The 16,088-nt window shown below is 46.7% G+C and overlaps 1 protein-coding gene across 1 annotated transcript in view; it reads left to right on the top strand.

The window, feature by feature from the left end:
• The window catches only part of LOC102456507 (uncharacterized), an 82,711-nt gene extending 67,048 nt beyond the window's left edge, over nucleotides 1–15,663 (top strand). The window contains exons 3-7 of the mRNA XM_006134607.4: nucleotides 552–603; nucleotides 694–796; nucleotides 3,153–3,316; nucleotides 13,645–13,890; nucleotides 14,796–15,663. Coding sequence (XP_006134669.3) covers nucleotides 552–603; nucleotides 694–796; nucleotides 3,153–3,316; nucleotides 13,645–13,890; nucleotides 14,796–15,533 — 1,303 coding nt within the window. The 3' untranslated portion in view covers nucleotides 15,534–15,663. The remainder of the gene's footprint in view (nucleotides 1–551; nucleotides 604–693; nucleotides 797–3,152; nucleotides 3,317–13,644; nucleotides 13,891–14,795) is intronic.
• The last annotated feature ends 425 nt before the right edge of the window (nucleotides 15,664–16,088 follow it).

The raw sequence follows: 16,088 nt of genomic DNA on the forward strand, positions 1-16,088 counted from the left end.
TGGTAAGATCTGGTTAAGGAATCTTCTTTTGGTTTCTTTCAGTCTTTGACAAGTTCTTTTACTTGGGAATGAGCTGCTGTTGTTTTCCTTCATATCATTTTCATAGAAATAAATAAAATTTGCCACTTCTTGACTCACTGGGTAATAAAATGTCTAGTATGGTTAAGCCAATGAACTAGGTCATAGCCTGAGACCAACTGGGAGATGATTACATATTTGGCAGTGCACTCTACTTACATAAATCCAAATTCCACTTTCTGGGGAAGATAGGTGGAGACACTTGGGATATCAGGCACCTATTTCTGGTGCTGCTGCAGACACCTGGCACATTCTTAACAAGATAACTTAGCTGACTCCCCATTAAGATGGGGATAACAACTTCTCCCTAGCACACAGGCGCTGATACTAAGAGCTGTGGAATCTCTCATGAATAGAAGTGCTGGTGCATAGTTGTTCTGTTATCTTTTCTCTTGTTGAAATGAACATGGATGTGAACTTTCTCCTATGGATCCTCAGACTAATTAATGGGCTTGTTGCTATCTTTTCCTCAGGCAAAAAACGTGTCCCAAAAGGAACCCTTCCAATGCACGCAGTGAGCAGGAGGTTAGTGCTACTTGTTTTGGTGATTTTGTTTCTCTTGGCTGTTACGCTGTCTAACTGTAGATGTTTACTGGGGCATGTTCTGAGTTGTAGAATGGGATCCAGAACTCCGCCATTGATATCAATGAGCTCCAGCTTGTGGTGCCAACTCGAGAGAATGAAAACAACAATCACACTGTCAGCCGGGACCAAGTGGGTAAGTAGGAGAACATGTTGTTTCAATCCATAGCTCTTTGCTCAGTGAATCAAGTCAGTCTCTCTTCCTGGATCTTCCTCTTCAGCTGTATGTGAGGAGGCACAGCGCAAGCTATCACATATTAGAAAGTGTTTGGTGTGGAATTACTCTTTTTTTGCCCTTCCACTTACTGGTAGAGTAATTCCCTGACAAGGAATACTCATAAGTGTCATTTCTGAACCCTGCCAATAGACACAGTCATATCCAGGGGCACAGTGCAGATGCTTAGTTAGCAGGGCAAATGTGGCCTTGGTTCTTCTGTCATATTGCTGGCCATAAAACATCTGTGATGAAATCTCCAAGAGTTGTGATTTTCTGCCTACCACACTCCTCTTTGTGTCTCCTGGAGAGCATGGCTGTCTAAGCACTGGGTTTGGAACACTCAGGCCAGATATACACTAAAGGGGAAGGTTGAATCAAGATACACAACTCCACGTATGTTAATTACATAGCTGGAGTTGATGTACCTTGATTTGAATTTCTCCACCATCCCCACAGTGGGAGGCCAATAGGAGCAAATGTTCCTGTCAGTTTCCCTTATTTGTGGCAGGAGAAGGAGTCCCAGCTGCCAACGGGAGCACTCTCTGATTTTGATTTAGTGGGACTTAACTAGACTGCTAAATCGAACTCCAGAAGATCGATTGTGTTGATCTTCCACTGAGTGAAGACATGGTCTCAGATTTTCTAGAGCAATCATAGGTCCAAAGCTTTTTTATATTAACAGTGTGGTTAAAATTGCTCTGATCTAGAGTGAGCCATCTTCCAAACCCCAGCAAGTAAAAGCAGTAAGTGCTGAGATGCTTTGACTACAACTCATAACTTGTAAGCGATGTCCTTCATGGCTGATAAAAGCTTATACAGAGGCACTGGATCTAACGTTTGTGAAGATTGTTCATCAGCGTTTCTCTCCAGAGAGACTAAATAGCTGAGGTAATATTGTTTATAACACTGACTTTTGTTGGGAAGAGACTAGCTTTCAAGCTTATGGAGAGCTCTTCTTCAGGTCTGGGAAACATAGTCAGGCTTTGTTTATGTTTAAAAGTTTAAAAAGCATGTCCAGTGCAGTGCTGAGAGAGCTCTATGAGGTGCTCCATGAGGAGGGTAAATAACAGCACTAAGCATACAGTTCCTAGAGCTGTAGTCTGGATCACACTGGCGCTTTAGAGAGCTGCAACTTGCTGCACTCAGGGGTGGCAGGGATGTTTTTCATACCCCTGAGTCAGAAAGTTATAGCACAGTAAAGCATCAGTGTAGACTTAACCCTCAGATCAGGTGGAGAAAATCGATGCAAGATACGCAATTCCAGCTATGTGACTTGTGTAGCTGGAGTTAACGTACATTGCATCAATTTTCTCTCCCACTGACTTCCCTTATTCCTCAAGACTGTGAGGAGTTTTGGGGCCAACAGGGGTGCCCTTAGTATTTGGTTTAACAGGCCCACTAAATCGAATGCCGGAGGATTGACCTCCAAAGTGTCGATCTTTCTGGAAGTGTAGGTGTGTCCTCAAAGTGTCACTGCTCAATACAAAGTGAAATATACTGTTTGGCATAAGTAGTTAACATCTGTTGCAAGGTGAAATAAACCATTAATGGACCATTGAAATTGGAACTTGAAATATGTGTTAACTACTTATGCTGAGTAGAGTTTGTCAGGCCTGTTAGTAGTTGCTATTATAGACCAGTGAACCCTTTGCCAGCTGGCACTAGTGGTGCCCTGTATCACAGTTCTTGTAAGATCCTAGCTCAAAATCCCAACACTGTGCTCTCACAGTCTTGCTAACTATCAACAGTTTCCCTTTGTTGGGAAAGGTCACTGAGAGGATTGTGACCAGACAGTTCTGGCAGTCTAAGTCCCCAGCTGATCAGTGAGTTATAACATGAATATAACTTTTGGAATTCTTCAGAATTTAGGATTTGAGGTGGGGGAGGACAGGTTGTCAGGTGCAGATGCCCGAACTGCCCTCTTATCTCCCCATAAAATCCCACTTGCTACCCTGAGATATTTTACATGCAGATAAAAACAAGATGAATTTAGCCAGCTTGCAAATTTTGGATTCAGAGCTGAACTTTTCTCAGAGGTGGTTGCATTTACAACTTTGGGCCCATTTCTATTTTAAAAAGGGCTTTGCTGTTAAGTCCTGGATTCCTAGCCAAATTTCAGTCCATTAGGATAAGACAAGTGATTCAATGACTAGCAGCCATGGATTCATTTTTTAGGCTGGGTTAGAATGTGAAAAGGAAGGTGGTCTACTTGCCCAGGCTAAATAAAAGGATACTGTCACTTAAAAAAATCTTTCCGTGTCTTTCCTTCCCTTAGTCTCTTCCTCTGGAGGCAACGCAGAACACTCTTTGCAGCATACTGACCCAGACATGCCCTCTTCTGTGTCTGCAGTGACCACTGAAACTGGGAGCGATGAAGTCTTTATTATTTCAGCCAGTCCTGGTGCCAGCGGGTTGAGTTTTACCACTTACAGAATACAGGTAGAGACACCAGAGAGAGTATGGCAGGAAAAGATCTCTAGAGTTTGGAGGAAGGCACTGAAAATGAAAACTCCCAGGTTCCATTCCTGGCTCTATCATTTACTTGCTGTGGGCATGTCATATAACCCCACAGTTCCTCACTCCATCATATTATTTATGTACTATGCAGCACTGTTGTTAGCTGTATTACTATAGCTCTTAAGTTGTGAAGCTTAATAAATGATGTCCAGTAAATTAGTTGCTTTATGTGTTAGGGCGCTTTACAAATATTTCGTTAAATTTTTAAAATTTAAATATTATATAGAAGTTTCACTTTTGGAGGAGGGGGGTTCTCTTTTATTTTAGCTTACACCCTTACAGCTCTTACTGATGTTTCTTCAGAAACTCATATGGTTCAAAAATCCTTATGCTTGTGTTGATTAAGGGTGGTGATTAGCGTATGTTTCTGAAATTTTTCTGGGGCCAACCCTTGCTGTCTAAACGTGGTATAGTATGAACTAGTGCATGTGCATACCAGTACTTCATGCATCTCATAGGACTTTCTCCTGGAATACAAAGTATAGAGTGTCTGCATCCATGGCCTTAGTTGGAGGCCAGTATTAGGGTGCAGTATTGATTAGGATTTTCCTAGAGTATTAATAATGTACATGGACCTCTTTAGAATTATGTCCATTAGTTAAAAACAGCCAACTTATAGAACAGTGAAAACAAATGAATATGGACCATTGCTCTCTCTCTCTCTCTCTCTCTCTATATATATATATATATATATGTGTGTGTGTCCTGTGGGATGACAGAATGACATCATCATGTCATCTATGTCCTCATGCTGCTGCCACTTCCCACCTCTGCTTCCATCCTCAGTCATTTGCTGTGGTCAGCTTCGGTACCCCTCCAGGAATGGGCTGCTCCAGGTCTGGCTCTCACTTCATGTCCCAGTGGGGTGTGCTGCTGGGGAGGAGCTGCTGGGGCTGGGTCCCCTTCATCATCTGAGCCTGACTTGTCCCACCCTCCGGGTCATGCTAGATCCCCTCCACCATCTACACCCGACCCCCCCTGAAGCCACCCTGGGTCCCTTCTGCCATCCAAGGCCTCCCCGTAACCCTCCTGGCTGCCCCGCATCCCCTCCATCATCTGACCCCAATACACTCTAACCCCTTCACCCCTTCCATTGAGACCCCGCACCCCAGCCCACTTCTGCCCCTCCTCCCTGTCCAGACACCTACCCCCAGCCCACTCCTTCCCCCTCCCACCTGGACAGACACCTACCCCCAGAGAAAGGGGGGTGGGGGTGGCGAGCATAGTGAGCAGTGGCACAGCCTCCTAGTTTTTCTTAAAATAGCTTTCTATATGATAGACAGGTTTTATTTTCTAAAACCCAAGTAAAAATGTTTTAATACTATAATCCAGTGATTCTTAGCCTTTTTGATACCAGTGACTGACTTCCTAAACTATATCAGGATGAGCCCAGGTCAACAGAGCAGTCGTTGGGAAACACCACTTTAATCTACCATTCTTTAGCTGAATTATATCTTAAAATATTTAAGGTGTAAAAGAAAAGAAATAGTTTGCATAGGCAGAAGTCAAATTTTAGCTTTAAAATTTTTACATTATCTAACATTTCCTTTCCACCTGAAACAATCTATGGCACAATTTCCTACACACACACACACCCTGCATAGGAAGATAGAGTGGAAATTGGCAAGATATGATTCTTCTTAAGTATGACTCTTTTGGTGAGAGCTCTATCTGGTGGTGATCAGATAAAACCTCAGTTTGTTTTGGATAATGGAAAATCCACATTCTCATTCTTCCCACTTAAAAAAAATGTTGAGCATCCACAAATCTAATAGAAATTATTGAAATATGAATGCTCACCTTCCAAAATCATGCCATTATTTCCTCTCCCTCTTCATTCCCTACTTGATCTTGGACCAAAGGCTTAGAAGGAATGTTACTGCTAAATAATTTTTCCCAAAGCATGTTCTTAGCTAGATAGCTAAAGAATCTGGATTAGGGGGTTAATGAATCCATACTTGTGTGATATGGTGGAAGGCCTGAATAGGAAAAAGCTAAGGAAATCCTTCTAATATAAATGCTAGATTTTCAGCATGGTTGGGGCCCAGCCGCCCTGATTTGGAAGCAAATTGGCCTACAAAATGGCTTGCAGGCCCCTATCTAAACAGTTGCACTTCAAACAAGCTGATGTGCATCCTCATTCTATGAGTGATATTTGTACCCTCAATATGGGAGTCAGAAGTGCAGCTATCTAAGAAATTCATAGGTGCAGGAAGTAGGTGTACAGCCATACTCACTAGATCTGCATGCCCAGGGATGCTGTGGAATCTCCATCTCTGGAGATATTTAAGAGTAGGTTAGATAAGTGTCTAGCAGGGATGATCTAGACAGTACTGGATCCTGCCATGATGTCAGGGGACTGAACTCGATGACCTCTTGAGGTCCCTTCTAGTCCTAGTTCTATGATTCTATGCCACAGCAGGGTTCCAGCTGACATTCTGGGTCCCTGTTGCTGCCTGGGGTCTCACTTTCTGGCTCCACTGCTTCTAGGAGTCCCTTCTGCAAGTCCCATGGAATCCACTGTGGTCCTAGCCTGGAGCAGAGAGGGATGTGGATGGGTAAAGCAGAAGAAGGGGGATAACCAGCTCAACACCCTCACGCTAAATATTGTTCCATCACCATTGAAGAAGTTAGAAGTATTTACACACACAATTGAAATGCTCCCAATATATACAGATGGGGGCCACAAGTTACATCTGAAGAAAGGAGGCTGTCCTGAAAAATATTCTCTCTAAGCCTCCTATATATTGCTCTGAATAAGATTAGATTGTGGCCCTCACTCTGTGTCTTCCCCTCTGTTGTTATATGGTTTGTATGTGCTAGTATATGGTTTGTATGTGCATAGGATACCCTATGCAAATTGTGTATGTTGTTATCCACTGGCATGCATCAACTTTCTTGGCTGTAATGCTGACATTATCCTAAAGTTTATGGAGGTGTGAAATCTTGGGCTTTTACAGTAGACAAGGATTCCAGACTCACCTCACCCAAAATGCTAGTCTAGACAAAGTGAATCATAAGAAGCTTTTCTCAAAGATTATCTAAATCCTTTTACTGAGAAATAGTAGCTGGCCAGCAGCTCCCATGCCTCCCACTGAGTGTGAGCCTGAGTTTTGCTGGGGTGGGGTAGGGTTGGGCTTAAACACACACCCCAGCAACTAATCTGCTGTTGGGAGTCCAGAGTACCTCTAGGCAATGTGCTGGGGAGACAAACTTCACTGCAGTGCCTCAGTACATTTGTTAAGATGTGGGAAGAGTAGAGGAGAGAGAGAACTGATAAGAATGGATTACATTAATCCTGTACATGTTTTTCAGGGAAAAATATAGGGCATGTAGCTAATTTCTAAAAAAAATGGAAATCGTGTGACTGCTTTATTTATGTAACCACTTTTAGCCCATGTTTATTGCCTTTGCTCCACCATCTTTTCCCTTCCCACACGTTGTGATCTCTATTGATCTTACTTGTTTAATTCTACATATAAACTGAGTAGATCTTACACTGTAGAGCTATCCCCTTGTCAGGGCCAGCCCACAACATTTTGGCACCTGAGGTGGGGAGCTCAAATGACGCCCCGATGCCCCCTCGCTGCACCAGTAGCAGACACAATTTTCTACACTCTGGGTCCTAGTGACACCTCCCCCACAAACTGGCACCTTAGGTGGCCGCCTCAGTTCGCTTCATGGTAAGGCCAGCCCTGCCCCTTCTCTTGGCTAGAACTTGTTGCCTTCTTAAATTGCATCAGGGATATCTCGGGAACTGGTGCCAACAGGCCTGCTGCCTGGGGGGGCAAAGGAGATGGTTACCTTGGGGCCCAGTGATTCTAAAGATTCTGTGGCTTCCTGCCAACATTGCTGTTCCTGCAGCAGCGTCCAGAACCCCAGATCCCTTTAACTCACTGAAGGTGCATCTACACTGCATGCTTATTTGGAAATTAGCTATTTTTTTTCTAAAATAGCTTATTTCGGAATAGGGCGTCTATACACAAAAAGTGCATCAAAATAGAGTGTCTACACTGATTAGACTTCAACTCACATGTAAGGCCATCCAGAACCACTTCAGGCAGGGCATTAGGACACAGTTACTTCCTGCAGCCACTGCCTGAGACTATCTGAGACTCGTGCTTAAAGGGACCCCCCCATACAACAATTTCTCAGGTTCTTCTCCTGCTTGCCTACCTCTCTGAGGGACAGCAAAGCCTTTTCTCTGACTGCTGTGGTTCTCCTTGCATACACCTCAGCACTCCCACCATGGAGCTGGAATTGCCTCTGGACACACAATGGCCCGTATCTATTGTGCTTCAGTTTCTGCAGCAGTTTCTGTGCGTTGGCCTCCTGGCCTTGCAGGAACACAACCTGCATTGCAGAGACCCTCCCCATCTGTCTGGGAACACAGCTCTTCCAGCTGCACCCCACCGTGCATCGCTTCTGGCAGCTGGACACCAGTTTTAACTGATGGGACTGACTCATTATAGAACAGTGGGACAACCAGCAGTGGCTCCAGAATTTCTGCATAAGCAAGGAGACCTTTTTGGTACTGTGTGCCTGTCTCGCCCCTGACCTCACATGACAGGACACATGCATGCAACGCGCCATCCCCCTGGAGAAGTGGGTCACCATCACTCTGTGGACATTCGCCATGTGGGACAGCTACCGATCTGTCAGGAACCAGTTCGGCATGGGAAAGTTGACTGTCAGAACCCTTGTCATGCAGGTATGGCACTCATGAGCTAGAGTCCTGGGAGCAGGTGGGGAGAGAGAGGGAGGTGTGAAGTGCAGGAATGGGGAACCCTATAGAAATGGGGAGATGGGGGAAGATTCCTTCCTCGAGGGTTTACCTGTCCCGCTCTCTCACAGCTCTGCCAAGGGGGTAGACTACATAGGGGGTTGCTCTTGGTGTGGTTGGCTGGGGGAAAGAGATGGGTGGGATCGGGGACCTGCTGAGGGCTCTAGCACAGTGTTTCCCAATTGGTGCTCCACAGAACCCTGGGGTTCCACTAATTGAAAGTAGGGGTTCCATGAAGAGCCAGCACTCTCCTGCCCCTTCTGAAAGAAAGAGAGCCAGCTAGCTTGTTTCCCATTCCTCCCTGGCGACGCAGAGGCATAGCGAGGTGGGGGCAGAGGGAACAATTGCTTCCAGCCAGCACACTAGGTGGGTGCTGGACAGGGGTGACCCCCACGTGACCCACAGTGGGGAGAGAAGCACTTCCCCTACCCAAAGGAGCCGGCATGCGCTTCCTGAACAGCTGGGGTGTGGCACCCAGCAACTTAGTTCTGGGGACTTTCTGCATGGTGCAGGATGGGGGAGGAGGTCAGGAGACCCGGGTCTGTGCAATTCTGACTGTGCAGGCAGCACGCTCTGCCCTGGGACTCACCGTGCCCTTCCCCCAACCACAGGACGGCATCGCAAAAGTAAGTTGCTGGAGTGCAAGAGCCCCCACTGCTCAGGCAGCACACACGCCAGCTGTTTGGGAAGGAGGAGTGCAGTCGCACACTTCCTGGAACCCAGAGGTGCTGCAGAATTGCCATGTATTGGTCTCAGCTGCCCCTGTCCCCGCCCAAACCCCCCACAGCTACCCTGTTCCCTGCACCCACCAGCACTGTCCCCAGCACCCAGCAGCACCCTGTACCCAGTCCCAGCACCATGCTGCCCACCCCAGGACCCTGGCTTTGGCCCCAGCACCCTGCCACTCACCCCAGCACCCAGCAGGACCCTGTCCTCAGCCTCAGCACTGTGCCATCCATCCTAGCACACAGCATGATCCTGTCCCTGGCCCCAGCACCCTGCCACCCACCCCAGGACCCTGTCCCTGGCCCCAGCACCCTTCTATCCACCGCAGCATCCAGCACCACCTTGTCTCTGGCCCCAACACCCAGTCACCCACCACAGGACCCTGGCCCTGGCCCCAGCACCCTGCCACCCATCCTAGCACCCTGTTCCTTGTCCCAGCACCCTGCCACCCATTGCAGCACCCAGTACCACACTGTCCCTGGCCCCAGCACCCTGCCATCCACCCTAGCACACAGCAGCACCCCGTCCCTGGCCCCAGCACCCTGCCACCCATCCCAGTGCCCAGCAGGACCATGTCCCTGACCCCAGCATCCTTTCCCAGCACCCCGCCACTTGTGCCAGCATCCTCCCACCCAGCAGCACCCTCTCCCCGGCTCCAGCACCCACTAGCACCTTGTCTCCTGCCTGCACCAGCACAGTTGGGACCACATTAGTGAGGCTTGGGGGTTTTTTTTGCATCTCACTGGTGTGGCCTCAACTGACTTTCTGTGGGTCAGTGGCCCTTGACTCAAAACAGGTTCCTCACCCCTCTCATAAATAAAGACAAAGCTGAAACATTTTGAGTTTGACATATTTTATTTAAAAATGAAGCCTGGCCAACAAGCCCCCAATTGGGGCCAAAGCCCCATTTCGCTGCAGCATCATAACACTCCTTCACCACCTGACCCAAATCTGAGCCTATCATACACTGGAACCCCCTGTCCTGAGCCTCTCACATCCCCAAACTCCTGCATCCCCACATCCCCAATCTTCTGCCACAACACTCCTGCACCATCCACACATCACAAATCTGCATCCTGAGCCCATCATACTCACGACCTCCTTGCCCTAAGCCCCTCACACACCCCAACCCAAACTCCTGCACCCTCACATCCACAAGCCTGTGACTTGCTCGGCACCTCAACCTTCCACCTGAGCCCAATACTTCCCAGCCCCCTCTCCGAGCCAACATCTCCTTCTCTTGCACCAAAATTCCCTCCCAGAGCTTGCACTTCTCACACCTTCCCACATCCAAATCCCTCATTCCCACCCCAGAGCCCGCACCTCCTGTTTCAACCCAGTGAGAGTGTATAAGGGCTGGGGATAGCAAGTGATGGAGAGGAGGGGAATAGAGAGGGTAGGACCTCAGAGGGGTGGGGTATTAGGGAAGGAATAGAGAGGGTGGGACCTCAGAGGGGTGGGGTATTAGGGAAGGAATGTGATTTTTATATATTGGTGGGTTCCCCTTTCTCTCTCTCTCTTTTTTTTTTTTTTTGCTTAACAAACCTAGGGGTTCCTTGAAATTCTGAAAAGCTGAAAAGGTTTCCTTGGCCAAATAAAATTGGGAAACACTGCTCTAGCACTACTGTGATTATCTGTTTATTTGTCATCTTCTACAGGTGGTGAAGGCCATCAACACCATCCTGTTGTGCAGAGTCATCCACCTGGGCGTTGTGGGCTCCATCATCATCAGTTTTGCCACCATGGGTGCTGATGGCACCCACATCCCCATCCAGACCCCCAACCATTGGGCATCTCACTACATAAACCGCAGGAGCTGCTTTTCCATGGTCCTGTAGGCCCTGGTTGACCACCATGGGCAGCTTACTGACATCTATGTCATATGGTCAGGGAAGGGGAACAACCCCTGTGTCTTCAGAAACTCCAGCGTCTTCCAGAAGCTGGAGGCTGGCACGTTCTTCCCCAAGTGCATCATCGAGTCAGAGACATAGACATGTTCCTGTGATTCAAGGGAGACGTGGCCTACCTTCTCATGCTGTGGCTTATGAAGCCTTTACCCTAGCAAGGACCGCTTTAATGCCAGGCTCAGCAGGGCCCACATGGTTGTAGAGGGCACCTTTGGGCATCTCAAGCTGAGGTTCAGATGCCTCGTCACCCAGCTGGATGCTGGGCCACATGTTGAGTGCTTCACAACAAATATGAGCAGAAGGGGGAGGCATTCTTTTCTGGGTGGAGGGCAGAGGCAGGGCCTTTGAATAGCTGGGCACAGCTGCTATCTGGCAGGCGCATCTGGCAGGGCTGCACATCCAAGAGACCCTGAGGGAGTTTCTCACAAGGACCCTAGTGACACTCTCCCCAGGGCCTCCCCACTAGGGACCTGTGCCTTGCCCCTCTGCCTTTCCTCTCTCACCCCTCTCTTGCTCCCTTCCCCAATTCCCCGCAAAGACAATAAAACTGACACTTTCAAAAAACAAACAAACAATAAACTGTGTGTGATTTTTATTTGGGGTCAAAGTAACTGGGAGAGGAAAGTGGTGGGAGGGTGGAGGGGAGCGGATGACACTTCCAGTGAGGAGGAGAGGCTCAGGGGTGGGATTGGGATTGGTGCCTGGGTCGAATGGTTCCACTGCTTCGAGTGCAGGGATCTCAGTGACCACAGGAAGGGGGAAAGCTAGGAGGAGAGGCAGAATGTGGAGCTGGAACAGGGTCAGGAATGGTAGGAGGGGCAGGGACTGGCTCCAGGTGGTCGAGGAGAGACTTGATGGTTGTGCACATGGTGTGGCCCTGCTGCAGCATCTCCCACCTGGTCTCTCTGCACAATTGCATGTCCACCTGGAGTCTCTGGTCCCGTGTCTCATGCAGGGCCCGGAGCACAGTGATGTGCTCCTGAAGCAGTTCTTTCTGCGTCCTCCAGTGCCTGCAGCTCCCCTGGTGTTGGGCGGCTCTTCCTCCTCCCCACAGCTCTGCCCCCTGGGTAGGCAGCTCTGAGCTGACCACCAGGAGTGGGAAAGGGGCTACATCACCCCCCAGGATGTGATGCAGGTTCAGGTAATAGGTGCAGGATTGTGGTTTCTGCCCTGGAGCGGGAGCTGCACTCCCTTGCACTGGAATAGGCCTTGTGGATCTCCTTCACTTTAATACAGACCTGCTCCTGTGTCTGGATGTGGCCCTTTCTGGCCAGACTGTCAGCCATGCAGCCAGAGACATTGTCATTGGACTGTATGGTGCAGAGATCCTGGAGGTTTTCCTCCTAGTCCCACACCTAAGTGAGGGTCAGGCTCTCCGCCCCAGACCAGGATGGCACATGCCTCTTTTGCTGCCTAGCAGGCTCCTGGGAGCCATCAGATTGCTCCCTGGGAGTGGGAAAGAGCTCTTGGAGGGTTCAAGAGTCACTCATGATAGTGCCTGGAGTGGTTGTGGCAGTAGCAGTGTGGCTGGAGGCTGTTCATGTCAGCTTCCTGCCATAAGCTCTTTCCCCTGTGCCTGCAGCTTTGAGGGCTGAAGGGAAGAGGAGCTATAGAGTCCTGAGGAGTTTGTATGGAGAGGCCTGCAGGGCACCTGTGGGATTTCTTGGAGGCCCCTTAATTCAAAATAACTCCAGCTGCTGCATCCACATACTCCCTATTTTGAAATAGCTATTTTGAAATGGGCATTATCCCTCATGAAATGAGGTTTACAAATTTCGGAATAATCCGTCTTATTTTGAAATCATTTTGAAATAGAGAATTGCTGTGTAGACACTCCCATTGTTATTTCAAAATAACTATGCTGTATAAACGCACCCTGCCAGAGTACTGCCCCAAATGCTCCATGGGCCTCTGAGGACTGGGGGAGACCTAGCACCATGGTCCAAGCAACACTGAGGGCTGTTTGCCCCCAGCCCTACCTCTTTTGCCTGATCCCCCACATCTTCTGGGTGCTGAGAGCTGCAACCGTAAACACATCTAGCTGTAAGTGCCCATGGTGTCTGTCCCACTGAGTGCAAAACATGGGGCAAAACTAAAGAAATCTTTGGTTATCAAATCTAGGACTTTTAGCTCAGGCTGGAACATTCATGATTTTAGATCAAGAGAGCTGTGAGAACCAAAGACTGAACAATGGGTTCTGGACCCAGACTTCTTATTGAGAAATTAAATTTTGTATTTTTTTTAAATAAATCTTATTAAAACTCATAAACAAAATCAATAAAACATAGTGCCAAAGTGACGCTGAGATTACTCATATTAAATTGCAAATTAAGTAACACAACTACCCAATCAAACTTAAAAATCAACAAATTAGTCTGAACACTAGATTGGATTCAAATAGTCAAATTAATTGCGATAGACATTATCAGTCTTTAAAAGTCCTAAAGAGGTTTTTGAGAAAGTGACTATTTGATAAATGTCACTGTGTGGAGATGTAAACAAATCCTTATGCATTTACTTGGGAGGACAGTGGGAGTCTCTCTGGCATATAAGGATTTTTTAACTGAATTAGGAATATTTTAACACTGGCCAAAAACAGTAAACATTTTTTGTGTGGGGGCAAGGTAATGGTGAACATGGTAGGTATGCTGTTCTGGCATACTGTAGGGAGATTCTGAACAAGCTTCTTCATTGATCTATCTTGTCCCAAGGAAAGACGTATTTAAAGAACCCATCACTTTCACACTGTTTCTGAATATCACGAGGGCCTTATCATGTAAAGTGCATTTGAGCTCTATGACTTGAAGATGTTGAAAGATTTCTCTATTTTTCAGGACAAAAACCTAAAAAGAAGTGTCACAAGTCCAGCTTCTGTGTCAGACTGGCTGACTTCTGGTAACATGGCGCCAGGAGCAAGTACTATGGATAAAGGGAACATGCAGGCAGAGAACCATCATCCAAGGCAACGGACATGGAGTGCCCGCACATTTCATGACTTGCTGGCTCCATTACCTCAGTTACAGAAAAAATGGTATAGCTGGACTACTAACAGCCCCTTCACTAAGCTGGTAGACAGCAGTGTAAGTATCCACAAGAACTACATGTTTCCTTCCCTTCCCAAAAAAGCAATACTTTATGCATGAGAAAATACAGAAGCATAATGTTAACTCTATAACAAGCACACTTGGCATGACATCTGCAGAATCAGAGAGACAGCTATTCACCATGGGTCTGTGGAATCCTTGCAGTGTAGCAGTAATATGTAAATTAATAGAAACCTAAAATATAATCATAAAATTGTGCAGAATGACTCAAGATGATCCATTCTATAGAAATAATTAGCAAATTTAAAGGAAAATAATCCTTCATTCAGATGCTTAGCCCTGAGTTGCAGCTTCTCAGTGCTACAGTATCAAATCCCAAATGAAGTGTATTATGATAAAGTGAATTAACAGTCTCTGTCTCTCTTGTGTGCACACACATGCACATAGGTGTGCACAGGGGGTGTGCTGGGTGTGCCCAGGCACACCCTAATGTCTCAAAAAAAAAAGTGGCTTTGCGTTTTAATTTAATCGCATGATATGCTCTTTTAGTTTTAGAGTATGGATTGTTGTATTATTCAATAAGCACCGAATGCATAAATGTAGAGAAAGCCCACGTTCGCTCGCAGCATGTCCTTTATGATCGAGTATTCAATAAATGTTTGCCAATAAAAAATAAAATTTCCTGGATGCACACTCTAATGAAATGTACTGCGTATGCCTATGCACATGCATCCAGGGCCTCACCCTTTTCAGCTGCCATGTGACATAAAGGGCCCCTATGGAAGCTGTCTTTAATACTATTAGGAGCATGATGCCTGAATCTCACAACTTCTGTTCTTGGTCATGCTAAGTGCACCATGAAATTTCAGTTCTTAATTCCCTAAGGTTAAAGGTTTCTTAGACTGATGGTGTTCCAAGTATTAACTTTATTATTTTGATAGGGTCTTTCTACATCTACAAGAAACCAGAGTGCAACAACCAGACAAGTAATTTCAGCCACTGAAATAGAGGGAATCTCAGATGCTGTTTATTCTGACTCGTCCGCCAGCACTGCATCATATCTGCTCACTCAGTCTACACAAAGGCAGGGAAAACTGAGCTCTTCTAGCTTGAAGAAATCCAGGTTTGGGAACCCTTACTTTGGGTTTTTAACTAGTTCTCCTGATTGCAAGCAGATGAGGTCCTTGGATTCCTCAAGACATGTGGGGATGACACCTCCACTTGACAGCCAAAGCCTGGGCCCTGCTGGCTTCAAAAGCAACTTAATCAACTGTTCGAAAACCAAGGAGCTCTCATTAGAAATGGACAAATCCAAACCAACTTTTGCTATTTCTGAAGAAGGAGATGACCAGCAACCTTTGGTCCTAGCAGAGCACCTGAGTCAGTGTAGAGATACTCTGTCTGAGCAAAATGTTGCATATGCTTCAGTGAAAGCTATGCCTGATAAACAGCCAATAGTCTTGACTGTTCAGGAAGACAGCTCAGCCAGGCCTCCCAATTTCTCACTGGATCTCCCCATTTGGGAAAAGTCTCCCAATTTGTATGGAGAACACATGAAAACCCACAGCTCTTCCAGGGTCCAGTGCAGCTTGCCTATTGCAGACGTGGATACAATTGAGTCACTGCAGAATTTTGACTCGTTAGCTGCTCATACACTCTGTCAATCATTGGTTCAGTGAACCTTCCAGAGCAACTAAAGCAATCTGAGAGAACAGATCCAATAAGGACCACAGCGGTTCCCTTTTTGGCTGGAGAAGAAGCTTCTGTGCTTACAGAGAGTAGCAAGTATGGACAGAGGAAACTTCCCCTCCCGCCCCCCATCAGCAGATTAGAATTATGGGAAAAGGTAACCTAACAAAGCACAAAACAAAGTTGTCTTTTCGCACACTCAGTTGGACCTAATGTACATGACAATCATGTTCTCAGTCCTATTCTCCCACATGGAATTTTAATTGTAGCTTATGAAAGAGTGGCAAGTGATTCCTCTAAGAAGGTATTTAATACTAAGTAATTGTTTTCTGGTATTTTTGGGGAAAAAAATCAATGATCTGATTGATTACTTGGCATCATTGTTCCCTGTAAGCTTGGACAGCCACCCAGGAGGGATTCAGATTCTACCCAGCTGATTAGCAGAACACCCACAGCCGCACACCATGTATTTCTACTGATGGTGCACATCCATATGTATATCAGTGCACATATAATTTATTCCACATATAGATGGAAAAAATTAA

The sequence above is a fragment of the Pelodiscus sinensis genome, chromosome 15 (genome assembly GCF_049634645.1).
Source record: "Pelodiscus sinensis isolate JC-2024 chromosome 15, ASM4963464v1, whole genome shotgun sequence".
Classification (NCBI taxonomy): Eukaryota; Metazoa; Chordata; order Testudines; family Trionychidae; genus Pelodiscus; species Pelodiscus sinensis.